General features: G+C 53.9%; 12 protein-coding genes across 12 annotated transcripts; 6 read left to right on the top strand and 6 right to left on the bottom strand.

The window, feature by feature from the left end:
- Positions 1–455: 455 nt before the first annotated feature.
- On the bottom strand, positions 456–2,802 carry A1O7_02419 (uncharacterized protein; the record flags this gene model as incomplete). The annotated part of the gene is made up of 5 exons (XM_007756451.1): positions 456–1,477; positions 1,532–1,566; positions 1,616–1,948; positions 2,003–2,647; positions 2,702–2,802. 5 exons carry the CDS (start codon positions 2,800–2,802, stop codon positions 456–458), a joined length of 2,136 nt encoding a protein of 711 aa, XP_007754641.1.
- A 399-nt stretch (positions 2,803–3,201) lies between these two features.
- On the bottom strand, positions 3,202–4,240 carry A1O7_02420 (uncharacterized protein; the record flags this gene model as incomplete). The annotated part of the gene is made up of 2 exons (XM_007756452.1): positions 3,202–3,813; positions 3,866–4,240. 2 exons carry the CDS (start codon positions 4,238–4,240, stop codon positions 3,202–3,204), a joined length of 987 nt encoding a protein of 328 aa, XP_007754642.1.
- Positions 4,241–4,546: 306 nt separating this feature from the next.
- A1O7_02421 (uncharacterized protein) lies at positions 4,547–6,968 on the top strand (the record flags this gene model as incomplete). The annotated part of the gene is made up of 3 exons (XM_007756453.1): positions 4,547–4,589; positions 4,642–4,648; positions 4,706–6,968. The coding sequence occupies 3 exons, from the start codon at positions 4,547–4,549 to the stop codon at positions 6,966–6,968; spliced, it is 2,313 nt and encodes a 770-aa protein (XP_007754643.1).
- An 818-nt stretch (positions 6,969–7,786) lies between these two features.
- A1O7_02422 (uncharacterized protein) lies at positions 7,787–8,986 on the top strand (the record flags this gene model as incomplete). Its single annotated transcript, XM_007756454.1, has 1 exon — positions 7,787–8,986. The coding sequence occupies one exon, from the start codon at positions 7,787–7,789 to the stop codon at positions 8,984–8,986; it is 1,200 nt and encodes a 399-aa protein (XP_007754644.1).
- An 863-nt stretch (positions 8,987–9,849) lies between these two features.
- On the bottom strand, positions 9,850–11,954 carry A1O7_02423 (uncharacterized protein; the record flags this gene model as incomplete). The annotated part of the gene is made up of 3 exons (XM_007756455.1): positions 9,850–9,980; positions 10,032–10,547; positions 10,595–11,954. The coding sequence occupies 3 exons, from the start codon at positions 11,952–11,954 to the stop codon at positions 9,850–9,852; spliced, it is 2,007 nt and encodes a 668-aa protein (XP_007754645.1).
- A 918-nt stretch (positions 11,955–12,872) lies between these two features.
- Positions 12,873–13,767, bottom strand: A1O7_02424 (uncharacterized protein; the record flags this gene model as incomplete). The annotated part of the gene is made up of 2 exons (XM_007756456.1): positions 12,873–13,305; positions 13,361–13,767. The coding sequence occupies 2 exons, from the start codon at positions 13,765–13,767 to the stop codon at positions 12,873–12,875; spliced, it is 840 nt and encodes a 279-aa protein (XP_007754646.1).
- A 1,128-nt stretch (positions 13,768–14,895) lies between these two features.
- Positions 14,896–15,674, top strand: A1O7_02425 (uncharacterized protein; the record flags this gene model as incomplete). Its single annotated transcript, XM_007756457.1, has 2 exons — positions 14,896–15,528; positions 15,585–15,674. The coding sequence occupies 2 exons, from the start codon at positions 14,896–14,898 to the stop codon at positions 15,672–15,674; spliced, it is 723 nt and encodes a 240-aa protein (XP_007754647.1).
- A 750-nt stretch (positions 15,675–16,424) lies between these two features.
- Positions 16,425–17,653, top strand: A1O7_02426 (uncharacterized protein; the record flags this gene model as incomplete). The annotated part of the gene is made up of 3 exons (XM_007756458.1): positions 16,425–16,929; positions 17,064–17,263; positions 17,351–17,653. The coding sequence occupies 3 exons, from the start codon at positions 16,425–16,427 to the stop codon at positions 17,651–17,653; spliced, it is 1,008 nt and encodes a 335-aa protein (XP_007754648.1).
- A 140-nt stretch (positions 17,654–17,793) lies between these two features.
- A1O7_02427 (ADP-ribosylation factor like protein 1) lies at positions 17,794–18,653 on the bottom strand (the record flags this gene model as incomplete). The annotated part of the gene is made up of 2 exons (XM_007756459.1): positions 17,794–18,567; positions 18,594–18,653. The coding sequence occupies 2 exons, from the start codon at positions 18,651–18,653 to the stop codon at positions 17,794–17,796; spliced, it is 834 nt and encodes a 277-aa protein (XP_007754649.1).
- Positions 18,654–19,514: 861 nt separating this feature from the next.
- A1O7_02428 (uncharacterized protein) lies at positions 19,515–21,356 on the bottom strand (the record flags this gene model as incomplete). Its single annotated transcript, XM_007756460.1, has 1 exon — positions 19,515–21,356. One exon carries the CDS (start codon positions 21,354–21,356, stop codon positions 19,515–19,517), a length of 1,842 nt encoding a protein of 613 aa, XP_007754650.1.
- Positions 21,357–22,069: 713 nt separating this feature from the next.
- On the top strand, positions 22,070–23,990 carry A1O7_02429 (uncharacterized protein; the record flags this gene model as incomplete). The annotated part of the gene is made up of 4 exons (XM_007756461.1): positions 22,070–22,285; positions 22,341–22,451; positions 22,507–22,719; positions 22,773–23,990. The coding sequence occupies 4 exons, from the start codon at positions 22,070–22,072 to the stop codon at positions 23,988–23,990; spliced, it is 1,758 nt and encodes a 585-aa protein (XP_007754651.1).
- Positions 23,991–24,480: 490 nt separating this feature from the next.
- A1O7_02430 (uncharacterized protein) lies at positions 24,481–27,311 on the top strand (the record flags this gene model as incomplete). Its single annotated transcript, XM_007756462.1, has 4 exons — positions 24,481–24,501; positions 24,700–24,875; positions 24,922–25,214; positions 25,264–27,311. The coding sequence occupies 4 exons, from the start codon at positions 24,481–24,483 to the stop codon at positions 27,309–27,311; spliced, it is 2,538 nt and encodes an 845-aa protein (XP_007754652.1).
- Positions 27,312–27,487: the final 176 nt, after the last annotated feature.

A 27,487-nucleotide genomic window follows, 5' to 3' on the forward strand; every position in this document is an offset into this window, starting at 1 on the left:
AAGGATGGTGTAGCAGCGGAACAAGCGTGGTTAACCAACAACGTGCATGCTGATCGTCATTGATATCAGAAAGCCTGGACTGTGAGAGGCCGACATTTTGCTCTCGCTTGAAGCTCGAAGGAAGTAAGTGCCGCCATTGCGAATCCACCAATAGAAGAGGGTGGATGGTGCTTGTCGAGCTTACTGTGTAGCTACACCGAGAGGAGAGCTGCCGTTTATCCTGTCCAGAGCCGTGATGGTGGTGGTACGGTATCGATGCGCATACTTTGCCGTAGTTGTCCGGCAGACCGTCTAGCCGCGCTTGGATGACTTTATGCTTAACCATATGCGAGCAAGACGCGCCGTAGGCAAGAGAATTGCTTCACCCTAGTCAGGTTCCGGCGGAGTATCGCCAAATAATGGCAACTTCCTCGAGAGAAAAACAGCCATGACTCCTCAATATCCGGACCCTCGTCCTAATCATCAACGATCATTTGCATCACTTCATCCATTTCCTCTTCCTTCGACTTCGTCCTCGCATCTACCTTGCCTTTGATGGGCGGCAGCCAAGCTAAGCCACCGTGGACTGTCTCTCCGATGTGTGCCTTGGGTACTTTGTTAGTGAATCGCCAATCGACGTGGAACGATCTACTCACGGTCCACTCAGTCTTTCCAAGGTTGTGGTTGAAGTTCAACCGGCCTAGAAAAATGGTTGCATCCTCGGGATCTTGACACCTGTATCCAAAGGAGACCTCAATCTTACCGCCCGACAATTCAGTGCCTTTGTCACTAAGCCCTGCAGGAGCAGGTGTCCTAACGATGCACTTATCCCAAAGGGCGATGCCTCCTTGCCCAAGAAACAGTTCATTCGGCAGATCTCCTTCCCCAGCTGGAGACTTGCGGCTCTCAAAGCCTTTTGATAAATCGCCCGTTGACTTGAACAGACGTCGCCACCGGAAGGTGAGAGTGGAGATCTCCTCGCCTGGAAGCGATTCCTCTGTCCACTTCTTCCAAGCCCTCTCGTGGCCGAGGACGCGACTCGCCGAGCCAGTCATGAGGACTGGCTGCAGTTCCAGATCTTTTTTGCTCGACTCTAGATATAGAGTCATCTCCACAAGTACAGCGCGGTCGCCAGACTGAAGGAACTTATCGAGCGGGTTCAGGAAGGGGTAAAAGAGGTCAACCCGATTAAAGGCGCACATATCCTTCAGGCTGTCCTCATCTGGAAGGAATTGCTCCCAGGTGACTCGGCGATCCTTATCCATAGCCAGTCCTTCGAAGGTTGGGGGAAATGATGCCACAAACTTCCGAAGGTCATCATCCTTGCGACCAGCTCGTGTACCAAGGTCCCAGATCCATTTGTTATGTGCCTGCCAAAAAGGCGTCAGCCGAGTCTTGAATGTTGAAATCACTTCGTGGGGGGCGTGACGAGCTATGCCCAGGACTTTTTTTGGAGAGTCAGGTGGATTCGACGCAAGCATTGGACCACCTGAGTTACCTATGAGGATCATCAGCATCGAACCTCGCAATATGGATGATGATGCCTGCCTACCACCAAATACGTCCAGGTCCGCCGCGATACAACTACTGCAACGTTGTCAGAACCGTGTGTTCGAGCTGGAGGGTCAAGTCTTACTGCAGCCATCTCGGAGTGTCAGGGGTTGGTGCTGCGATTATACCTGGCCGCGAACTATACCTGTCGTTCTCGTCTCGGTGAGCACCGGTGTACTTCATAGGTACACCATGGGGATGGCCAAGAGCATAGACTGGCCTGAAGCCGCTAGTGTCTACCCGCGGCGGAGTGTCGGTCAGCTCGAGGGAGACAGCAGGAAACTCTTGTTGAGAACGCTCCAGTTGCAAGATCACCACGTCATGATCGACTATTTCTGACAGCTTCTCTGATATCTTGCGGGCTCGTTGAGCGCCTGGGCTGACAGCGTTCAAATCCTTGAGTCCGCGCAAAATAACCCTAAGCGCAGTCAGAGCGAGACATTGTTGGCTGTCACCTGAAGAGTGCTACTACCTCTCAATGCGATGGGCCGACCCATGCTGAACCGAGTAAGTCTTCACAGTCTCGGTTCTTCCTCCGTATGGCAGCCACGAAGGCCACTTACTTGCTTGTTGGCTTTGCGATGAGCGCACTTTGTTGTGGAGATGGAAATAGGCCAAGTATTCTTGCCACTCCGTTTTGCTGGCCCCCTCCAGAACGTGCTGTGCCGTCATGACAATCCCGGGGGCAATTTGGAAGCCGGTACCAGTGGCGAATCGATGCTGGCCCTCGAATGCGACATGTACAGCCACGGGGTGTTTCACCGACGGCCATTCAAGCTTGTCTAGTGCTGGGACATGCTGCGTAATGAATTTGCGGAATTCGTCTCTCTTGTATTCGTTGTCATTGAACTTTTGCTGAGCTGCATTTATTGCCGCTTGATTTTTTGGGATGGCAGCCTGAGCATCTTTGAGCTGCTGCAGGGATTTTCCCACCGCGTCCTCCTCGATGTTGAGGAGCCTTTGAGCCCTATCTTTAAGGTCTTTAATCCTCCTCTCAGCTGCATTTGACAATTCGTTAAGGACTTTCTGCCGGACAGTAGCATTCGGACGATCTTGCAAGAGAAAGTTCGGGGCCAAATCCTTCCGCACGAATCCACAGACAGCTTTTGCAACCTCTCTTCGCACGATCAGTCCTGAATGGACGGAAGTTCATCGCTTTCTGGACACTCACTGTACTTTCTCGGGAGCTTCTTCAACCTCACATCTGTTTTTGTCCCACGTGACATCAATATTGTGGAAGTTGCCATCGGGTACTCGCACAATGATGGGCATCTTATCGCTCCTGGCGCACTCTGATGGGTAGGAATCTGATGGGATATTGGAGCCTTTCCACGAGCTGAGCACCAATGTGCGGCTGAGTAGTCGTGTCGCAAGTTCGGGGGAAGGCGAGACACACGCTACGGCCACCGCCTCCCAACATCATGTAGAGCGCGCCGGCGTGTGTCGTATCGCACGGTCTTGCACTTGCCCGCCGACTGTCAGGCGGTTAGAAACACTCCCGCAATTGGTGTTGGCACCACTGGCTTTGGTATGAAGACAAGCGGCTCGTCTGGGAGCAGGAAAGGCTTCTCATTGGATCGGCTGGCAAGCGAGAATGACATTTCCAAGAGAGGTGCGACGTCCGGACGGCACGTTGAGATAGTGCTGACTCCTCAGCCAGCCTTTTTTCCTTCACGCTCTCTTTACATGCGGTGCCACCTCTCTATGCGTACTCATTGGCATGAGAACGAGGCGAGAGACAAACCGGGACAGTAACACTTGACCCAGATTATGCCAGCTCAACGTCTTCTCTTCTTCCTGGATATCACTCATCTTTCCAACGGCTCGCATAACCGCCTCAGCCATGCCTTCGATTCGAGCGGAGTACTCCCTGGTGAGTTCGCCGGCTTCCTGGAGCCTCAACTTGCCAGCGTTCCCTGGTAATCGGACCAACGAGTTATCCATTGAGTCGAACGCAAACAGGTTGAGTTCCACCTCCTCCGCCAGACCCTCTACATCCTTCTCCATAACCTTCTCCGCCGAAAAACACAGGAACTGAACATCGACTTTGGCTCTCAGCTTCTCAGACGACTCTCGCCTGCTCAACGCTTGGCTGACCAGCACGCCTGCGTCGGCGCCTATGATGAAACCAGAAACGTAGAAGTCTCCGTACCGCTCGCAGAAAGCCTCGAAGCCGTGCTCTGAAGAGTTGAGCAGCTGCAGAGCTTCAGCGGACAGCGGTGGAGGACGCTGGAGATGGACAGCTCCACACTGTACGGAAGTACGGCGGGAGATTTTGCTGGACTGGTATGTATCTTGTGAGTAAAACGAGCCGCCAAATGTCGGAACGACGCACCGATTTGTCCTCGAGCACAGCCTTGTCATATGAACCGGTCACACTTGCGCTGAGCACCGCGTTGCCCAGGCCTATACCCAGGGTCATGCTCAGGTGATCTGAAGAGTGGCTCGACGAGGTGGTCGATGCGGACACGTATGTACCATTGCAGCTATCAGCGCAACGGTAGGTGAGTTTGCTGGATTGCAACATATCCAGGTCGAACGGGCCAGGGCTCGTGATGAATGGATTGCTGCTTGTACTGCTGGCCAGCTTTGTGCTGAATCCTGCGCCTGGCATGATGACCTGCTCCAGACGAGGCAGTAAAATGTAGCCTTGAGCTGATGCCCGCGCGACGCTTAATATGGCGGGAGTCCCCGTTTCAAAGCCGGCCATCGTTGTAGCACGCTCTCGTCGTCCCATGATTCTCGGGCCACAGCATTGGGAAAGCTCCGAGAATAAGGGCATCGTAGGCTCCTCCAGCGATGATGACTCGTGGCGATACTGGTTGCCAAGAGTATTCATGCCTCTTTGAGACCTAAGTAACTCCCTCTCCTCGCTTGCAAGGATAGTGCCAAAACCTTGGTACTAGTATACCTTCAGCTCGGTAAGAGACGCCACAAAGATCAGCTACAAAATGGGCGACGCGAGCACCTCCTTCCCACCACGAGGGGCACGTCCACTCTCGTTGTTCAGTCGACGATGGCGCTTCTTCTTGTGCCGTACAACAACTCCATGCGACTTGGTAGGGAACCTGGCTAATCATTCTTCGCGGTTGCTGACCCCCATTCTCACAGGTCAGGGGTGAGTGTGCCTCTTCACGGTCGCCATACAAGCTGACCATCGCGCAAACCACTCCAGCTTCAACTCGTTTACGCAACAAGTCTGCATTGACAATGCCGTCGTCGGCATCTCTGATCCCGAAGATTCACAGCCCCTGACACCAGGAACTTACGCGCCGATAGCAAAGGACGGCGCACCGGCCCCGCCAGCCGTCAGTGCTCCCATCAAAAAGGACATCGATGTCATTCTCAACGACTCCGGGGGCAACAGGATTGTGCGATATCCCAGCCAGATCGTCACGTACACGTCCAAGTATGTCTCGAAGCTCAGCGACGTCAGCAACGACCTCAACATCTCCGGATCGCTTTCGATCAGATACGGCGAGATATCTGGCGGAGGGTCTGGATCGTATGTGAATACGGAAACGTTCCAGGACAGCGACGTCAACTTCGTCGTGGTCGTCAAGGTGATCAATCAGACCATCAACATCAAGGACCAGCTGCAATTCTGGCCCCTCAGCGGCCGTGACAACTATACCGCCCAGACATTCACCGACATATACGGGGACTGCTTCATTTCCGGATTTCAGGAAGGCGGACAGTTCTCGGCCATTGTGAGCATTCGGGCGCGGGACAAATCCCAGGTCACCGAGATTGCCGCCAAGGCACACCTTGCTCTCCAGGTGGGGGTGGGCTCCGTCGACGCCGAGGGGGCCGTGAAATCAGCAAAGTCCTTCATCAACAAGAACTCCGAGGTCAACATCACCGTGAACTGGTCCGGGGGCGGGCAGCTCAAGGAGGACCCTCACGCCAAGTGGGACATTGACACGCTGCAGGACGTCGCGGTGCGCTTTGCCGATCTCGTGGCGGCTTGCCCCCAACGCACGCATGCCATCCTGACCAAATACACCGCGCTGCGTGGCTACCTACAGTGGAAGCCGGCCACGTTGCAGCCGCTCGACTATGAAATCGCCAACCTCTACACGTCCGAGCTGCTGGACGTCTACATGGGCTACAAGCGGATCTGGAAGGACATCCACGTGATGTTGGAAGACGCAGAGGACGACCCGACGGTGTTCGAGAAAGCGCCTGCAATACCGGGCGACGGGGTCCGCATGCCACCAGATCCCGACGCCCCGGCCTCGCCGACGCCGGCGCCGGGCGCCAAGATCGACCCGTTCGAGCCCACCATCGCTGGCCTCGACGCTGCATTGAAGTGCTGTCGCCAGCTGATGGTCAAGATCGTGACGGAAAACGACCAAATCACGAGGGACCCCAAGCTGGCCATCGATTCCAAACGCAGCACGCCTTATATCCGCCCGCAGACCTTTCGACTTCTCCTGCCTCAGTACAAGGTGGGTGCAGTGCCGTGGGATCCAATTGGAGCCCTCCCCGTCGACTCATCGCCCGGCGGCACGCCCTCAACACCAGTCAAGGTCGGCCTTCGCAGCGGATACCATGACTTTCGGTTCGACAACGAAACGACCAACATCAACGTCCTGAACAACAGCACCTTGGAGGCACTAGTGCCCCTCTCGCCGCCCATCACGACCCCAGCGGACGGCATTCTCTGTCTCAACAAGGTCGACCTCCGTCGTCAAGGCACCGACCCAAGGACGATCGCGCAAGCCTCCATGACGGAGATCCGGGCCGACCAGTACAAACCCCGCCTGTCGACCATGTCGACCACGGACAATGTCAAGACACGTTGCAACCAGCTCGCGTGCACCAGCCTCCTCGTGCCCCGCAACGATCAAGTCCAGGTCGGCATGTGGAGCATGCCATACCGCCAGCCGACGAACACGGCTCGGCCCGGGTTGACGACGTTCCGCCAGCGCGTCGACTTCCGCGTGCCGTACACCTCTTCGGCCCCACCGCTCGTGACGGTCTTCCTCGCCGGGTTCGACTTTGACTCGACGCCCCTCCTCAGCGCCCACGTCGCGCCCGACAACATCGACAACAAGGGCTTCGACATGGTCGTCACGTTCAGCGAGACGGCGCGCCAAGTCCACGCCTCCTGGTTCGCGTGTCCGCCCACGGCCAGCAACATCGTATGCGGCACCTCGCCCGCGTTCTGGCTGAAAGACACGGCAACCGAGATCGTGGCGCGCAAGACCCAGGTCTCCTTCCAGGGCGCGGTCACTATGCCGACCGACGCGTTCAAGTCGCCTCCACGGGCGTTCCTGGGCCCAAGTGGATTCGTCATGGGCAAGGATTGGGACGTGAGGTTGCAGTCCCGAGCACAAAATCTGACGGAAAAGGGGTTCGATTGGAATGTCAATACGGTGGATGACACGCCGCTGATGGCGGCAAGTGCGAGCTGGGTCATGTGGGCGGAATGAGTACTTAGGGACCCCGTGGGAAGAAGGAAGGGTAGTGAGCAGACACGATGGACCGAACGGTTATCAAGAAGCCAAGAAGTATTGTACTTATCCCTCTCAATCGTGTCGCGCAGCACAAATCTCGGACCAGTCTACGTGTCTGTTGTCGCTGGATCACTTCACTTGATCGGAGGTGGGAGAGCATCAGCCTTTCGTAGGTCATCGAGCGCTCGACGCCTACCCCTACGGCAGGTATCCAAGCGCTCTTTCATGCGTAGGGCATCACTTCCGATATGGGATTGAATTCTTGGTCAAGGTATTACGGTTGACGGACGGTAAGTCGGATAATGAAGAGAGATGAAAATAAACTTTGAGGGCTGTGGAAAGACGGCGTCGCCTCACAAATAAAGTAATTGGATTGCTTCGCTCAAGAGATCTCTTCGTCGGAGTACTGGTTGAGGCAGAAGACATTTCCACGGAGAGAACAGTTACGATCTCATTATCGTGTCTCTCGCCCAGAACACAATGTTATCTTGCCAGGAGAGTCCCCTTCTCACTGGCGAGAACATCGATCGCCCAGCTTGTATGCTGTATCCGGCAGCAAGTGCACCTTAGGTTTGACATTCCCCGAGTAATACGTCATGACTTCGGATCGTGGTGATTCGGGCCCTAGCTACCTAGGTAGTGACGAAGTATAGGTACGTGATGTTGGTCAGGTACCGCATCGGTTTCCAGAGCACGTTTCCAGGGCGGCGATAGTGTTCTTCGCTTGCTGCGGTGAATTCCTGGAACATCGCTCAGCGCTTAAACCAGGCCGGACCGCTTCCCAGGTATACGACATGCCTGCCAAAAAGCCATCAAAAGCAAAACCAGAAGCAGGAAAAGAAGGCTCCAAACTACCGTCTCGCAGCAAGAGAGCAGCTCGAAACCACTCCGAAGACCGTGAGCAAACCAACGAGGTGATTGCTGAACCACATAACGGACAACACGACGACAACCAGGCGGCCGAAGAGCCGGATCGTTACTCAAGATCGGGCTCCAAGCAGCAACAAGAACAAGCAGAAACCGGAAGTGAGCCCGAACCTGAGCAAAGCTCTGACACCACAGACGAGACTGCAGTGCGCGCAGGACAAAAGCGCAAAGAGCCGCCGGACGAGGCTGCGAAATCGAGACCTAATGCAAAAGCACCACGACAGGGGACCCGCTCGTCGACAAGACACAGGGATAATCCCGCTTCGCCCGGACAGCTTCTAAATTTCCTTCTGTCAGCTGCCGCGCTGCGATACTGCTTCCCAGAAGACGAGTTGGCCGACGCGAAGAAATCCAGGACATATAAATCGTACTCCTTGACCTCGCCGACAAGTCTGGCGCCGTTTGAACACCTACTGTGCTCACATATGCTCTCCAAACCGCTTTCTCACAAGCTGGGCATGAGAAGTATCCGCACGCTGCTCAACGAGCCATTCAGCTTAAACAGCGCCGAGGCAATCACTTCCGTAGGGCAGAAACGTGTCTGGGAAGCACTAGAGGCGGCAAGGACGCAGCACCGGCAGAAGACAGCCACCTACATTTTTGAGACGGCACAGTCGTATAGTGACTCCGAGACGATGTCCCAGCTTGCGGATGCTGCGGACAATGGAGGGCCTAAAGCTGTGACTGAACATATCAAGAGCACCGTAGCAGGGCTAGGTGTGGTAGGGGCCGGTATATTCTGTCGGAGAATACAGTGCGTTGACGGATGGGGTGATGCACTGTGGCCATACGCGGATGGGAAGTCCATCGACGCCATGAAAGAGATAGGTATTCCTGTCGAGAATGCTGGAGACCTGCATACCGCGATTGAGCGGGATGTCGATTGGGATATAGTCGGAGATATGGGTGTCCATGGAGGGGGCTTGGGCAAGTCGGAGCGTGCTGGCGAGCAACAGACGAGAGGGCGAGCGAGGTTTGTGATCGCTTTAGAAAGAGCCGTGGGTTGCGTGCTCGAGGGGAACGTCCGAGAATTGAGGCAGGCAGCTGCAAAGGTTGAGGGACAATGAATACTTGGACCTCCGCAGAGGTGCTTCGCGCACCAAAGTGAAGCTCTAATTACGCCTGGTACCCAGAAGTCTGAGATACCGGGCATGAATTCCCCATCTTCCTTTCTTAGACTTCTCCCAGCCAAATAGATCGTGCGACTTAGTGGGAGGCGCAGCTATGCAATTTGAGAGTGGATTGGAGGGTGCACCAGTGCCATCTTTGAGGCTAGAAGTGTTAGACACTGAGGACGGTTGAGCCATCATGCTGGAAGACCAATGGGCTTGAGATCAGAATGCTGGCTGATTGCCGAAGCATGATCGGGGTGCTCGCACATCGCCGTAAGTGTCACGCAGCCATGTGAACAAACCAAAAGCTCGGCAGAAAACAGACAATCATGATCATCAGACTGAAGATCCCGTGAATGGAAGAGTTCATCGTGTCAACACCGCAGACAGCAGAAGCATGTAGAGCGAAAACCACATCTCCATCTGCCTCATTCTTAGTTCACTTCGATGACACCACTGAGACAGTACGGACAATCAGTGACTTCAGAATAGAATGGTGGATTCTCAAACTAAGATGAGATTCCCGTCGACGCCCCCTAGGACATGCCCCTCTCTAGAAACCACACAAGTCGGGAGTATTATACTTCTGCCACTCAGCAAGTCGACTCAGCTGTTCAGATGTGTAAGGCAGAACGGAAACTCCCAACACCATTGCCATGAGCTATGTTCATCCCAACTCTGTACTCCCCAATACCATGATCCACGATGCGTCAACCCAGTGCTCCCTGCCATCCGGCTAGAATATCCAGTACAGCCTCGCAACCAGCTACCTCCACCACGAGTCCACACACGAGAAACGCCGCCTCTGTGAAGTGGTGTTAAGACGAAAACGTTGCTTGTAGATTGACGAAAGCAGCAGGACCACCCTCTTCGCTGAGCACATCAATCAGTGCCTCGGTCTGCTTCCATGCCGTCTCCAGTGCAGCAGAAGGCGATCGTCCCAGCGACACTGCATCCCGTTAGCGAAACGTCCAATATCGAGGTTGTGAGGAAATCAAACCTAAGATAGCCGAATTCAGCTCCTCTGCAACTGCTGTCCTTCCAGAAGTGTCCAACAGATGCCCATGTACACTGCCTTTCGGATCGTTGTAGGCTACCAGGCTAAATATGTCCTGAAGAGCCTTTGCATGCTCGCCGTCCTCATGCTGAAATTCTCGATGCAGCTCCTGGCCATATAACATGACTTCCTGGAGCAGCTGGTCGTGCTGTAAGCCACTACTGTCGGCGCGCGACTTGCCGACCCCATTAGCATGGTTGTCCGAATCAAGTTCCATGTCGTGAACAGGATCGTCGTCCGCACTGTTAGACTTCTCGACACCATTACTGGGTCTACGGTCATTTCGTGCTGGTGGCTTGCGCGTATTGAGGTCAGTTGTCTTGCTGATTAGCTCAATCCATTTTCGACATTTCAGCCGGAACACTATGTCCGGGTTTTCCGCCAGGACGGTGGGAAAATGTGCATGTGTAATTTCGAGAGCTTGATCGATATCTCCGGAGAGAATGGCCCGCCGTATCCCTGTATGGTGAGCATGACATTCGGCAGAAAGAGGCCAGTCAACTTACTTTGCCGATGGACAGCGTCGGTGTCATCCTGAGCTGTAACGGTAGGTGTGTTTGCTGGAAGCACGTTGCTTAAGGACTGTTTTTCTCTTCCTATTTCCTCCGCGAATGCTTTGGCGGTTTCAACGTAGCCGTCATGGCTCAAGAATTGCGCCACTAATTCCTGGATGAGACTGTTTTCGTCTCGTTGACGCTGTAACGATGTAATCCTCGCCTTCGAAATATCTCTTGAGATGTTGGCCTGTTCGGCCAGCATCTTGCCGTCGATGTCGAAAACAAAGGGCCGCTGCCCAAAGTTCCCCGTCACGAGCGCGCCAGAGTGTTTCTTCATTCCGATGGTCGGGTATAGTTTCATGTCCTTCTTGAGTTCTCTGAAGCAGACGCCGAGATCCTGACCATTCTTGGTGAAGAATGCCTGCCAGGTGTTGAAGTTGATACCACAGCCGATAACGTCTCCAGCTCCGAAAGTCGGGCCATAGTTTCGACCCGAATGCTCACCAAAAAACATTCTCCCGTCGTCACCGTGATAACCCCACGAGTGTGTCTCCCAGCCAGGTAACCGCTCCAGCGAGGCCTCACTCGTAGAAAACCCGACCGCGATAGCTGTGTCCTTGCTCTTCTGCTTGATTACCACCTCGAAGTAGTACATTCCACATCCGAGAGGCATGGCATGATTTGTCCTGACAGAGGCTGCTTCGATTTCCGCCTTACTCGCCGATCCGCTGTATCTTAGATCTTGTCCGTCACTCATTATATCAAGACCCGGGTACTTGTCCTGCTCACTCCATCTGGATGGCAGAGGTGGCAACACCTCCTCTTCTTTGGGAGGATTGCTTTCGATAATGTCGTATGTCATGCCACGATGGGATGGCGCTAATCTCGTGTTGCTGGGGCTAGTAGAAAAGGAGCTCTGCGAAGAAGTGCCCGACGGCTGCTCACGTTCTCGCTTTAGCTTCGCCTTGTACGCAGCCTCCAATTTCGCCATGTAACTAGAATGTCGGAGGTAGGATGGGACGAAGAAGGGGTTCGGATGCATTGTGCCTGTTCTCAGAGACGGGATGTTGGCAAACTTCCTCGAATAGGACGGCAGTGGTGTGGGCTTCCGCCAGCCTCTGGCTGCCAGCGAGTCTTGATCGTGTTCTGAATATCGTCTCTGATACTGATGTTCTGCCTGATATTCAGCCGGATGCGTGCCGCTCGGAGTTGACGCCGCGAGATGGGAGAAAGCACCAGCCCTTGTAGGATGGTGAATGTTCTGTGACGCTGCGCCCCCAGCCACTGAAGCATACGACAATCGTCGAGGCGCGTTGCCACCAAAGGCACTGGGCCGGCTGCTACTGCCTGACCCAGTCCCATCCGTCATGCTGGACGAAGAGCAAATCGCACAGGAACGCACAGGGATTCGTGGTCGGGGTCACGAGGGAAGTGGTCGAGCCGGTGGGTTTGGTTGATGTCGGTCGGCGCTGGCTGGGAAGTCAGATTGACGTACTGAATGCCGTTTTACGACATGTTTGCTGCCCGTCGGTGGCTAAGGAATGGCGGGTCTAAGGACCGAAGCTGCTGTTCCTTGGTTGGGACGGATGAGAGAGCATGCTGGGTGTCGTTATCGTGCTGATACCGCGTTACGGAAGGTCATTGACGGCAATACAGATCTCATTGGGCGGGCTTTTGGGCGTGGCAGGTGGGCGTGGCAGCCCTTAGTTAAGCGGCTGCGGGGACCGGAAGGAGTTGTCCATCCAGTTCCGAGGCCAGCGCTGTCCAAAGCTTCATGGTACGGTTACTTTCTACACACACCAGAGCATTGCATGATTTAGTGCAGCGAAGAAAATGTTCTTTCGATCGATGACACCAAACTTGCAGTTATGCTCTATTGTTACAACATATTCCGGGCGAATGGACCCAGGCCTTACAATCTCAAAACCCCATTTGCCTTTTGACCATACGCCCAAGAGAGGTGTCACCCCGACGCATGGTGTTGATAGTACAAAGCCGCTGGTGCCGGTATCGTGATCCCAATGGCCATGCCCACGGCCGGCCAGAAGGTAAAGATGATCCCATAACGCCATGCTGTATGAATAGATACACTCTGTCTGGTGTTTACAGGACTGTGTCGAGGCTTTCCCGCAAAGTACGTTTCGCACCGTCCCTAAGTATTTGGAACTTTTGTCGAGATAGAAAAAAGGCTTCGCCTTCCTCCGCATGCTGTAGATGTTTGTCATGATAGAATGGTGATGATACACGGCTTTTGCATCACCGTGGACCGGTGGTGGCAATGATCATGTTAACCTTGGGCGGTAATGACGGTGCTCGGTGGTGGCATCGGAGCCGGTGAACTTGCTGGAGGCGTGGACATGATCGTCACATCGGGCCTGTCACCGGCATTGCTGTCCATGGCGATGTCACTTCCATTGGGTTTGGCCTCACTGCTGCTTTGCTGTGACACATCCTTCGCGTCACTTGACTCTTCGCCGTTGAGGGATGAGTGTGGTTTCTCTCCGCCTCTCCATGAAGGTATTTCCCATACCACACCAGTGAAACTTTTCAGCGTGAATGCCTTCTTTTTCCACTTACGACAGGGGGCACCAGATCGATCGAGAGCACGCAGGCCAGCGTTGATAGCGCCCTGGTTGGCCTTGGGGCCCAACTTGTGCGACGGCCCAATTCCACTGGTGTTCGGTACCTTGGTGGCGTTGTGGTCGATGGTGCCATCTTCTCTGTAGATAGTTAGTATCGTAGAAGCCAGAGTGTCAGGGAGTACGGTGATCTTACAGTCGTGGCTTCTTCTTGGGGCCTGGCTTGCCTCTTGGTTTCGGTGTGCCATTTGTCTCGGCCATCTGTCCTAGACTTCTTTTGGTCCCTGCAAGTGAGCCTCCTTTGCGTTTCTTGGAGCCGTCACCGTTGGAGTTTTCAGCTGCTTCTGTTCCAACTGGCGCCGGCGTTGACGCGGACTCGGAAGCGTTGTCGTTGACTTCCGGAACCTTCAGAGTAGATAGGTCCTCGGGTGCAGCAGGTGATGAGGCTACTGAGGGTGATGACTGATCTTCTGACTTGACGAGAGAGTCTTGGAAACGGCGTAGGAGTTTCGGTGATAGTTTGAGAACAATTGTCTTGGTCTGCTTTTTATTCTTCTCTGTTCGAGCCGAGGATGATGGTGAACGTGTGCTTGAGGACGACATAGTCAAGTATTGATTGTGGTGTCGTTGAGAGAGGACAGTAGGGTTTTGCTGATGGTTGACGTGGAGTAGTTTTGTGCAGTTGGTCGTTCAGCTTTCTGCGGTTTGTGTGGTGGTGGCAGTTGCTGGGCGGCTGCAATTATTTGCGTGTTCCGTGCATTGCTGTCAGGAGGTCGTGGTGGGTTTTATGATTGTAAGCTATTCAAGTCTGCGGCATTGGTAGGGGTGAGATTCTCGTGGGCTGGTGAGAAGTGTTCATTTGGTGTGTGCAGAGTGGTGAGAGTGTGAGGCGATGATGAGCAGTGGAAAGTCGAAGAAGAGGTGGGCATGATTGCTGAAGGGGATGAGACAAAGACGGTGCTGGAGCTGGACCTGGCGTGTGATTGTGTGGCCGGATCATTCTGGATGGCATGGCTTGGATTTTTGCGTGGTTATGCTTTGGGCTGGCTCAGATCAGATCGTAGGTGCAGGAAGTGAAATCGGGCTGACGGGTCACCGTTGCGAGGCGCGTGTGACGGAGAACGGAAGGGAGGCAGAAGCGATGACCAGGGCAAGGTTGCTGCTCTCTTGTCGAAGAGGCAGTGAAGAGGGACTTGAGAGGGCAGACAGGGTTCGTTGAGTTGGAACGAGCTAAGGTAGTGCAGTGCAATACTTCGGACTGAAATGTCCTGAAATGACACAGTAAGTCACGGACTTAGCACATTGGAGGTGCGTTACTCGAAAGTAAATGCAAATCGATATTCTCGGGCAAGGGTTCACTAGTCAGGCCCCGGGTACGGAAGCTAAGCTCAATTCCACATAGTGATCTTTTAGTGCCCACCTGTCAGTCATGTTGCCTCCTCTCATGATTCTTGCTTGCCAGTCACTTCCCGCTCACTTGCCAACTCTCGTAGAACCGAAAGAAATCCTTGACGCACCTTTCGGGGGCTCCTGCTACTGTAGGCGTCAATGATCCAACCAATTCACTCCCACACCGTCACCAAACCACGCTGCCTAGCTGGCGATCAAACCATCCATCGCCCTTTCTCTTCTCCGCATGTTCCGCAGAAATAATGCACTCAAGGAAATTGGCAATAGCAAGCTGATAGCGCAACAGCACAGACTCAACTCGCTCTTCTCCACCTCAAAGACATGCATCCAGCCAAGAGAAGGAAGCTGGATCAGCCTCAGCCATTCCAAAACAAACCTTTCCGCTCACCGCTTCGTGCAGTATCCAAAGCCCATTTACAACAAACGAGGGGACAATCGCAAGACCTAGGCACATCCATTGGCGTCATACCTCAGCTGACGCCATTGCTAAACAATACAGACTGCTTGAATTCTTCCACAGATTCTCATGAGTCGATTTCCACTCTTCATGTAGGGTCCGCCTGTGTCAAACCTGCAGACCTCCAGAAACAATGCACTGCGTTATCCATTCGACTGAGTCAGCTGCGGCAATCTCTTGAGAAGGCAGATCAAGCTCTTCACATCGAGGAGTCTGGTCAGGGTACCGAATTGAAGAAGCTAATCGTCAAATGGCGAGCAGTCGCTCAGGAGGCTGCGGACGAGCTCTTCGCCGACGCGAGAGAGAGAATCGAGGGAATGGGTGGTGTAGATGCCTGGCGACGGCAGGCCGACCAAGACTCACGACATTGGAATTTCGACGAGAAGGAGCTTCTGCCACAAAAACATAAGCAATTGGCAAGTGATTCTGCGTCCACGGAGGACTGCCTGGCGATTGATGAGAACAGACTGTCTGAACCTGAGGGGGACGACGACAACGTAAGTCAAGGTTGGTTTGCTCCTCTCCTGAGCGCACTAATTTTGCATTCTCGCAGTCATTCACAATGGATACGATGCTACATCAGATGAACATTGATTTGCAAGCCATTGGCTTTGATAAGCACCTCGAGAAGTGGATGGACTGAGAAGTTCGTCCAAGAGACCTTCCGCAGCCGCAATCCTTCCTGCTAGGGGTAGCAGATCTGCCACCGAAAAGGGTTCTGACGACAAATTCTGTCCCCAAATGGCAACAACGTCTTGCCGATTTCAGATGTCCTCCAATGGACATCCGTTCCGAGGCTGACAAAGCGTCTTGCTCTGCTATTGGCTTCCTTGGCTTTCATGCCCCTGGGACGAAAATGGTATGCGAGAATTCAGGCTTGCATAGTTATGCTGCTGTTGGGCCGTCCCAGAATGCCGCAATGCAAAGGGACGGGGAGATACGAAACCTGTGGGTATTCCGTGCCGATAAATATTGCAGCGGCTCTTGGGTCAGAGAGCATTGAGAGCAGCGCATAGAACAGGCATTTGAAGCAAAAGCGAATATAAAGGTTATATCCTCAACTTGCAGCGAGCATGGATCCAACAGCACTCTCCTTACTTTCGTCACCTCGTATAACTCTTTCGGCCTGAGCCTCTTTCTTCACTGACCTTGTGGCCTTTCTGTGGCCCTGCTTGCCGTTCAAGTCCAGCTCTCATCCCATCAGACTAGCAGAGTCACACCGAATCCCTTGCCATTCCAAACACCCTCGATCTAGTGGATCTGGTTACCCAACGAACGCCATCGACCAAATAGCTCTCTTCCCATCTAGTATACTCGTGCCGAATTCCTTCCCGTTTCAAACACCCTCGATCCAGCGGACTTGCTTCGAAAAGGCGAACGCCATCGACCAAAAATGCCGACCACCCTCGTCACCGGCGCCACCGGCTTCGTGGGCTCCAGCATTGTCGACGAACTTCTCCGCCAAAACCACACCCTCCTCCTGGCCGTCCGCTCCCCGTCCTCTGCCAATGCACTTCTGGAAAATAACCCCTCATGGCCAGCCTCGTCCCTCATAATCTTCCCGGTCCCTGACTTCACCGCGCCAGGAGCGTTTGACTCCGTCTTCCAAAAACACCGGGAGATAGAGTACATCGTCCACGTGGCGGCTCCGTTGCTTGATGACCCCGCGCACACGGACTTTGTCGAGCATTTTGAAAAGCCCAGTGTGCTCGGAAACTTGGGACTGCTGAGGAGTGCCAAGGAATACGGTAGACATGTCAAGGCTATCAGCGTGACGGGGAGTTTGAATGCGATCACGACAGGAAGTCATGAGGACGTGAAGAGCAGAGTGTTCGGGAATAAGGAGTGGTTGCCGCTAGGGAGGGAGGACGCGATTCAGGCGAATAACAACTATGCAAGTTTCCTCCCGCATCCCTTCATTTCTTCTATTTTTCTGTATACGCAGCTACAAGACAAACGGCTATGATCTTTCGGCGAGATACTGACCACTGCTAACAGATCTCCTACTGCGTCGGGAAAAAGCTCGCCGAAGAGGCAATCTGGAAATTTGTCAAGGAGGAGCAACCTTCCTTCACGGTCACGAATTTCATGCCTCCCTTGATCTGGGGCCCGATGCTGCAGCCGGTCAAGGGCATTGGCAGGATCAACTTCAGCAACTCGCTGATTAAGGCGATCATGGAGAGTAAGAGTTCGGAAACTGGCAAAGTCCCGAACACGGCGTTTCCGGGACGGGTGAGTGAACCGTGCCGTCTTTCTGCATCCCACAATGATGGTTTAGATGGAGCCCTGGAAAGCTGACCAGTCTTTGTACCGTGAAAGATCGACGTCCGTGACCTCGCCAAACTCCAGATTCTGGCCCTCACCACGGCAGGAGCGGCAAATAAACGCTTCGTTGTCGGGCGACCCTTGATCTTCAACCAAGTTGCCGATGTGTTCAGAAACGATGTGCAGCCCGGGCTGGCCGACAGGGTCGGTGAGGATAACGATGAGGCGAGCACTTTGACTTTGCCGAGATTGGACATCAGCGAGGTCGAGGAGGTGTTTACATACAAGTGGACGCCATTGGCGGAGACCGCGAAGGATGTGGCTGCTTCTTTGCTGGAGATTGAGAAGAGGCCTTGAGAAGACCCGACTAGATCATCAAGCTGTTCCGTCCTGGCCAGCTCGGGTGGCTAGTTTTGGTGTCCTCCGTACCGCAGCTCGATAGCTTGTCAATTCGGTCGCATCATACATGTCGTATATCCTGGTGGCCTCACCGACCTTCATCTCATGACGGGAGGACGAGTCTCTTTGTTCCACACGACCCGGCTCCTGACCCATTCAACAGCTTCCTTGACCCCGGTGCCTCTCAACGCACTGACAGGCAGCACTCGACTATCTCTCACCATGCCTCCCTTCTCCCCCTCAAAAACTTTCTTGATGAAACCTTCCTTGATCCGCACAACCTCGAGACAATCTTCCCTGTCCTGCTTGTTCGCCAGCACTAGAATCGGAATCCCTTGCGTGTCGTCGTTTTCTAGAACACTCTCCAGCACAGCCCTGCATTCATCCAGGCGTCCCTGCGCGTGTCCCGAGTCGAAGAAGCCCGGCGTCATGGGCGTCATGGGCGTCCATGGCGTCTCGGGCACTTCATCATCGCCAACCTTCCCGACATAACTCTTCTTCCGCCCATGCCACATCGCCCCGGGCGTCTTCGGCGCCTCTTCAATCTCCCCATTCCCCAGATCCGTACTATCCACCACAAATACAACCGCGTGACAACTCTTGAAGTAACTCGTCCACAATCTCCGCAGGCTCCATTGTCCTCCCACGTCCCAGATCTTCAAGTACATGTCGGGAAGGGAGATTGTGGCCACGTTCTGACCCACAGTGGGGACCGTGTTGCCGGCTGTGGTGGAGGCGGGTGCTTCACCGACGGCCCCATTCGAAGGGTCGACGGTGGTGTTGAAGAGGGCTTTGATTTGTGTCAGGAGCGTAGTTTTGCCGGCGTTGTCGAGGCCCAGGAGGAGGATGGAGTATTCTGACCAGTTATTAGCCTTGCGGACTAGGGTCGTGGCTTGACCGCGGACTTGCCTGGTTTGCTGGTCGCGTAGAGATACAGGGACCGTGCTAGGTGATACATCATGCGAGATTGCAAGTGTAAGAGTGAAAGGCAGGTGTACCCCGGACGGAGAATGGGATCAAGGGACGAAGGAATAGTGCTGATAGCCGGACGGGAATCCTGCCACGTATATCATCATCGCAACGGCCCCAATTTCCACATTGAACCGTACGGATATGCGGCCAGAACAAAGTGCGGCTGGTAACGTCTTGTAAGCTGCGTCCACCTTGCCAGTCTTCGATCAGGCCAGGACTGTTATGTCTATCGAGGCACCGAGGTAAGATCCCATAGCGATAGGCAGTCGGCCGCCGGAACATGATTCTTCCGGACAGAATCATCGAGCAACAACCAATTCTTGCGCCGTGCTGCAACCTGACTATGCCCTTCACCTACTTCGTAACGGGGCTTCCTGATCAAGCGGCGAAAGAGTGCTGATGGCTGTGGCTGTCACGATGATAGAGGTTCCATTGGCCGATACAGGTGCTGATACAGAGGCTCCAAGCTTGTCTGCGAGGGACGTTGGACTGAATCGCTGGTCCTGTCCTAACTAGAGCTGAGGCATGCCGGCAGCATAAGCTCGGATTCCTTGATTTCAAGCCTCCATCACTCCCGGACCGCTGCCAGATTTTTTTTAGACTTAAAGGCGCACAAGGCAGCTTGGGCCCGTGGGAAGCGTGCATCGGAAAAGCGCCTGGTTTAAAGTCCGAAACGTCTGGAGCGGACCTATTTTCGAATCGTTTTGGATTCATCCCGGCTGCAGCAGGTGATATAAGAGGTTTGATACACGCGTCGCTGCTGAGAAGATGCTTCATGCCCACGCAATGCACCTTCCACAATACTGCAGCAAAAGACGGTTTCCGCGGGCGCCATCTTCCACCCACATCAGGCAAGCACAATGTCCAGCTTCATCTCCCTCAGCACGTCCTGCCATTTTACGTCCGTGGCATCATCAACGATCGTCCGTCTCCGCCACACCTCCCTTGCTATATCTTTGCTCATTTCTAGGTTCATGAACCCATGCCTCCTTTTGCACATATACCAGCTTAGCATCTTCTGCTGGGTCCCTTCGTCGACACATTCGCACGCCACGATGAATGGCGGCCAGACCAACGTGCAACCTACACTCTCGCCGCCTAAGGTTTCGATGTCTTCGAGATGACTGACGGCGCTGGTAACAAGGGCTTGGATGATAGGCGAGCCGGGGTGGAGATGACGAATTGTGCGGTGAAAGTGGATCAGCGAGGCGTAGTAGAAGACGTAGGCGTGGTGAAGGGTGAGAGTGTGCGCCAGGGGCGTCAGGTCTTGGGATGAGAGATCGAGGTTCGTGGGCGATTGCGCGTAGAGTTGGCTCTCGAGGTTGTCGATCTCCTGTGCGGACGGTGATCTTGATGACGCCCTCGAAATGCGTTTGATGAGCGAGTTCGTCAGGACTATGTGTTTGAGTATGGGGCGTGTCAGGCCAAAGAAGCGATCAAGCACGTAATGCCTCGTGTCGGCTAGGAAATTTTCGCTCTCCACGTCGATTGTGGACGGGAGATTGATGTTGCAGAGTGCCGCGATGGCAAGGTATCCCTGGTAGACCATCGATGAGGACTTGTCTCTGTTCCAGGCACTGTCTTCGATGGTCGACAGCCAGGATGCGCCACCTTGCAGATGGGTCCGCCATTCGTTGGACCGACCGGTTATCATGTCCATGGCTGAGAACATGGTTATGGTGGCGAGTATGGAGCCCCTTTGGAGGTCGACTTCGTGGGTGTTGGGGTGCTCCTCCAGGCTCGCCAGGCTGTGTCTCAGATGCATGATTGCCAGGTTGTAGTGTTTCGTGGCAAGAGTGAGCGACTTGGCCTCGTGGTTGAGCAATTGGCCGCGACTAAATGCCGCGGTCGCACACAATGCGTGGAACAGCGCGACCTGCCCATTGGACTGGCTTGACGGCGAGGTAAGCCCTGCAAGTGCCATGGGCGTGAAGACGCTTCGGAATGGGTTGTCCGGTCGGTCGACCGGAACCAGGTGCCAGCATACGAAGTCCGTCCAGTGATGGACCAGCGCTCGTTGCTCGGAGGGACGTGGGAGAAGATCCAAATGGCGTGTTGAGAGTGGCATAACATCGCTAGAGCGCCGATGTTGCTGCAAGCAGTCGTATTCATGTAATGAGGAAAAAGGCGTCCCGATAGATGGCGAGACTATTGTCTCTATCTCATCGTCTGCTTCGGAGCCCCCTCCCACACTCACATCAATCTCAAACGTGTTCGCCGAGGCTGTTGTGGAACTATGGTCGTCGACGTCGTCAAGCAACCCTGCTGGATGAGCTGCACTAAGGCTTGCCTCCTCGACATCTGGCTTGGGCCAAGTACCTTGTACAGCGAAGACTGAGAACGGACCGCGAGATAAGCAATTGCCTTCTTCGGACAGCCGCTCTATCTCCTCCAGAGCCTCGTGTACGTCAACTCGCTTGAATGGCGACTCCTCATCATAGATTGCTGGATTGCCTATCGCACGTCGGATATTTTGCACGCGTGCTGGATTGTCTGGGTTCCAGACCAGTCTGACCCCATAGCCCTGGCAGTCGAACCCGCCCCTCAGACACCTAGCGCAAGCGGGACGCCCTTCATCGCACTTGACATGGCGTGAACGACACGTCCAACAGCCAGAGAATGTCTTGCTGTGCTTGATGGGAGGTCGGTACCTGGTCGCTTTCCGCCCTGGCTGCTTACCCGGCTTCATCTGCACCTAGGATGCATAATCGGTGCTCACGATCGGTCAAGTCCTAGAAGATGCCCCCTTCGTTGCCTAAGCATGTTGTCTCCCGCCAGAAGGCAGTCCAAGGGTCCGCCGCAGTATGCAAACTCTATTGTCGCACAGACACAGTAAGAGTCTAGAACTATCGGAGCACGCGCCGAGGATGTCGCTCTCGAGGTCAATACTCCGCATTATGTACGAGGCCATGCCCATTGAAATGTGCTTCACCTAATGTGGTATAGCTGATTAACAGTGGCAAACATGATGCATGAACCAACATGCTGACCACCTGATAGGCCGCGTTGCTTGAGGACCGGCAGGAGGATATTGAGGACCGCCTCCAAATGACCCTGGATTAACACAAGGCTCCGCGAGGCTGACAAGATGGGCCAATCGGATTGGTCAGATAGGCAGCACCCCACGTACAGGCCCTGATTGGTATGCGCACATTACAATGGGCATGGCCTCGTACAGGATGGCGGGCCGGAAAAACAAGCATCCCGCGCACCCCACCTTTGATCAACGTCATGGCGGCATCTCGCGCTGCTCACCTGGCAGCGATGCGCCGTGCTCAGCCTCACCGGGCTGTCTTAAAAGGTGCAGTCACGCAACTAGACATGAGATGTCCTTCGTGTCCGGAACGCCCTGCTCTACTCGCTGACATTTGGCTGCCCTGATGCCTGGTCCGTGTTGGATCCATGTCGGTCCGCATTCGGTTTGATCAGCCCGAACAAAGTTGCTACACCAATCTCGACTTCGTCTCGGGCAACGTTATCCTTATCCTCCCGCAAGATGCCACGATCGCTGCGGTCACTGTCAAGCTTGAAGGCGAGAGCAAGACGAGACTCGCCGCCCCGAAGTTCCCTGACAATGAGCGCTCAGACAAAAAGAGGAGTGAGCTAGAAGTACACAAGGTTGGTGAGGGAGCTGTCTCGACACTGCCACCTCCGCTTATGCACAAGGCTGCAGCTTCTGTACAAGGTCGTTACCGTGTTTCCATCACCTGAGCTTTTGGAGAATAGTAGCGGCTCGGCCTTCACGCTGCTGGCTGGCCAATACCTCTATCCTTTCAAGTTCAAGGTGGGCGACTCCTAATCTTCAGGTTGGCAGGCGTGATATTTACTGTGGCGGACAGTTCCCATTCAATAATGATTGTCAGAAGAATCCCAGTACCTTCAAAGACCTCAAGCTGGGTCATGTGAATGTGCAGTTCGCACCGGACACGTTGAAGCACGTGAAGAAGACACTGCCGCCGTCACTGAGTGGCTTCCCAGGAGAGGCGGAAATAAGATACTATGTCAAGGCAACTGTTGTTCGGCCAAAGTTCTTCCAGGAGAACATCAGAACAGTATGTCCTCCTGGACCAAGTGGCGGTACAGGTACTGACTTTTCGTCTTCCAGATAGCCGACATCAAGTTCTTACCTATTGAGCCTCCGCGGCCGCCAACCCGTCACGAGGAGACCTTTGCACGACGGAAAAGACAATTCCAGAGATATCCTGCTGAGCCACAGAAGAAAGCACTCTTCGGCAGGAAGTCATCCACGCCATTGTCCGCCGAGGACGAGCCACCTGCATTCCAAGTTGACGCACGCCTTCCGAGCCCCGCCATCATTACTTGCAACGAGCCTCTGCCGATGCGGATCCTGGTGGAAAAGCTCAACGACAGTGCGGCAATTGCCTACCTCAAAATGCTCCAGATCGAGTTAATAGGATACACTCAAGTGCGAGCTCACGACTTGGACAGGACTGAAACATTGACTTGGGTCCTCATGTCCCAAGCCAACATGAACATGCCCCTTGGAAACCCGACAGACAAAGGTTGCAAGCAGTGGAAACTGCCGTCTCGACTGTGGGATGACATCCCCATCCCAAACACCGTCTGCCCTTCCTTTGATACCTGCAATATCTCTCGGCGGTATGAGCTGGAAATTCGTGTCGGGCTCGCACATGCCATGGCCAGCGGTGTCCGACCAGAACTTATTGTTCTGCCCTTGCGCTTGCCGGTGCTGGTGTACTCTGGTATTGCTCCGCCACCAAAGCTTCTGGAAGCGATGGCGAGCAACCCGCGTCCCCTACCGCAACCCGAACCTGCACCGTTAGGCTTATTTACGCCCCACGGGCCGTCGGCGGTGAACGGGTTGCCTTCTCCATCCGACACGCCGCTAGGCACACCATTGGAGACACCCACGACACCAATCTCCGAAATCAATTCATATCCGGCGCAAATCGGTTCTTACCACCCGGCGCAGGAGTCCGACATCCCTGATGTCGCTCCTCCGTCGTATGAGGACGCCATGGCTGAAGACATGGCGCCTGTGGATGGTCCTCGTCGAGATTATCAGGTCCCGTCAGAGTCCGAAGTCCAAAAGCCTGCCTTCAATCCTGATTCGAAAGGCAGTGCGCTTGGTAGGCGAGTTAGCGAACGGCTGTTTCCGAGTAGTGCAATGTCGACCCCTACAAGAACGGCATTGATGGCGAGCAGCATGCAAGGCCTGACTATCGCTGAGGATGGTAATCCAGGCTTGTCAGGCTCGCCAAGCTCTCCAAGCTCTCCGCCAACAGACAACCTGGGAAAGATGGCGAGCTGGAGGAGGAGCTTTAGTGGGAAGAAGGAGTAGCGGGATGCTCCTGTGATCTAGGTACAAACCGTTGAGCCAGGAAGTCAGCAAGCGAGGAGTTGGACATGGGCAGCATTGAAACCGAGTACAATAAAAATCTCCCAATTTTGAAGCGTGATGGTTGGAGCCCGGGGTAACTCGAACGTCTTGCATGCTGCCCTCCGCGGTCAACATTTAAGGTGGGGCTAGCCTGGACACGCCTAGTGAAGCCTGTAGCGCATTCGCCTTGTCCCGAGTCCAGGTCCGCCTGTGCTGGAGACTGACTGACGTCACGCAGTGACGCGAAGCTGCCCACCTACTGGAGCCTATTTTCCTTGGTGTCGCTTAATGCTTCGTTCGTCCTTCCACCAGCACTACAACAAAATTGTGCATGCATTTTAGCCACGATACTCTTGGGACCTCTGCTTGCCAATCCGTAGTCTTTGCACCAGATGGTTTGCTTTTCGGGGCGGCTTTATCATCGGTGTTAGTGCAAGGTTGAACTGCCAGTATGGACGTCATGAAGGACAAGGTAAGAATTGTCCGAGTTTGAACATTTCCATCTAAACCAGATCACCCGTCGCTTCACTTCCGACTAGGACTACGATGTCGGTAGTTGTTAGATACCCCTTGGCCGTTCAGTGGCTGTTTGATTCTACAAAGGCCGCCTATGTTCTGGCTGCCGCCATCAAGCATACTGTGAAACTCATGTGACTAACGCGCTTCCAAGAACACAGGTTCTGGCGGCGATCGCAGCCCCCAGTCAAGCTCTTTCGTCGCGATCGCAGCAGCCCTAATCCCCTCAGCAATTACAGCTGCCATCTTTTTGGTCGCGTTCTTGTCCCTGCGATGGAGGTATCGAAACATCTACGCGCCAAGAACCTACTTCCGGACAATCAATCGCAAGTCAGTATTCCACTCTTATTGAGTACTCCGGGTTGACAATTCATAGGGATCGAACGCCCTCGTCCAGCCACGCGATCGTTTCTTGGTATCATGACTTCCGTGTCCTCGATGACAAATTTGTTCTGCGGCATTCCTCACTGGAGGCATATCTCTTTTTGAGATTTCTTCGGATGGTTGTCCTGATCTGCGTTGTGGGCTGCTGCTTGACTTGGCCGATTCTCTTCGCCGTCAATGCTACTGGAGGTGGCGGAGCTACGCAACTCGACAGGATATCGTTGAGCAACGTCGCCGACAGGAAACGCCTCTACGCTCATGCTATCGTGGCATGGGTGTTCTTTGGTGATTAGAAGACAGTCCCGCGATCGCTTGCGTGCTGACTCGCGTCCAGGGTTCATCGTCCTGCTCATTACAAGAGAGAGGCTATTCGTCATCGGACTCCGCCAAGCATACCAGACCATTCCTTTGAATGCGAGCCGGCTCTCATCTCGAGTGGTGTTGTACCTCAGTGCTCCGCCTGAAGCACTCAAAGAAGAAAACCTTCCTCGATTCTTCGGAGAGAACGCTGTCAGGTCATGGGTCGTTTCTGATTTCAGCCATGTGGAAAAGATCGTCAGCAAGAGAAACAGCAAAGTTGACCAATTGGAAGGCCTAGAGCTGCAGCTCCTGAAGAATGCGAACAAGGGCAAAGAGAACGGTACAGCTAATGGTCAGTTGAAAGATCATCGGCCGACGCACAGAACCAGATACCTGGGGGGAGACGAGGTCGACAGCATTTCCCGCACTCGCAAAGAACTTGAAGACATTCTGGCCGACCTTGACCGGGTCCGGCAGGCAGACGGAAGTGGTCCTAATAGACATACAGGGGCAATATTCGTCGAGTTTAAGGATCAACGCAGTGCGCATCAGGCCTTCCAGTTGGTGCAACATCCATCTCCGCTTACTTTGCAGCCAAGGTACGTTGGGGTTCAGCCCCGGGAGGTAAACTGGCAGAATCTCAACCTCGATCCGTCTCTTCGAATCACGTATTCGTACCTGGCCGCGGCACTCGCGGTAGCAATCATCATCTTCTGGTCAATTCCAGTCGGAATCATCGGAACTATCTCCAATATCAATTACTTGACGGACAAGATAAAATTCTTACGGTTTATCAACAATCTACCAGATCCAATTCTCGGGTTGCTCACAGGGTTGGTGCCACCTTTACTTCTCAGCACTGTGGTATCTTACGTGCCTTACTTCCTCAAATACGTGGCAAATCTATCAGGTCAACCAACGACGTTCGAAACGTCCAAATGGGCTCAACAGTGGTATTTTGTGTTTCAAGTGGTGCAGGTCTTCCTTATCACAACCTTTTCGTCAGGGGCAGCCGCCGTGGCTACCAAGGTTGCGAACCAACCAACATCAGTACCGACTCTCCTTGCTAAAAATCTCCCGAAGGCTTCGAACTTCTACCTGACCTATTTCATCATCCAAGGACTGGGGACTGCATCGAAACAGATCCTCAACTACAGCGACCTGTTCTCCTTTCTGTTCTTTTACAGGGTAATGAGCAAGACCCCGAGACAGAAGTTCAACATATACACGCAGATGAAGGGAATCAGTTGGTTCAATGTGTATCCCAAGTTCACCAACCTGGCCGTCATTGCAATAGCTTATTCGTGCGTCGCACCGCTTGTGCTGGGGTTCGCAGGCACTGGCGTCTTCCTCTTGTACCTGAGTTACCGCTACAACTTGCTGTATGTGGTTCAGGTCAAGACTGAAACACGAGGAGAGAGCTATTCCCGAAGTCTGCAGCATCTCATGACGGGTGTCTATCTTGCTGAGTTGTGTTTGATTGGCCTGTTTGGAGCTAAAAAGGCTCCTGGCCCTTCAGCTCTTACAACTGCTTTATTGGTCGCCACAGCGCTCCATCATTTCACCGTGAACAAATATCTCGGACCTCTCGAGAACTATGTGCCGATCGACGCATTTTCAGACGAAGATGAAGAAAGGCCGTTGCTTAGGGGTGATGAGGACGTCGATGGACCACACAGAACACAGGTCGAACGCTCACGGATTCACAGACTGGGTTCGGGGAAGGTTCCGGCAATTTTACTTGACCCATTGGCCACCTTTCTGGAGCCACGTATCTTTGCTTCCCAGGAAGCCCTTCGACCATGGCTGCAGGATCCCGAAGGTGAATCAGAAGAAACCATCACGTACACCGACGAGCAGATCGAGAATGCATATTTAAACCCGGCCATCACGTCGAAGACGCCGAAAATATGGCTACCAAGAGACCGAAAAGGCCTGTCCAAGACTGAAGTCGAAGCCAACGAGAAGGAGGGTTTGCCCAGTACAGATGAAGGCGCTGAACTGGATTCCTCCAACAGCATTCGATGGAACTATGAGGATTTCAATACAGTGCCTATTTTCAAAGAAGCGACTCGTTATTGAACCCGATGGCTCTTGAAGGCCATGTTGGTCATGTCAAGGGCACGCGGTTCTCATTTCAAAGCAGATATATAATGACCTCGAGAATCTGGCAACGGGTCCATTCTCTAGCCCAAACCTCGAAATCTTCTCGCTGGCGTGGGAACTGTCATGACTCCGGGATTTTGTCTTCTGGTGGC

This window comes from Cladophialophora yegresii (genome assembly GCF_000585515.1).
Source record: "Cladophialophora yegresii CBS 114405 chromosome Unknown aczIN-supercont1.2, whole genome shotgun sequence".
Classification (NCBI taxonomy): domain Eukaryota; kingdom Fungi; phylum Ascomycota; class Eurotiomycetes; order Chaetothyriales; family Herpotrichiellaceae; genus Cladophialophora; species Cladophialophora yegresii.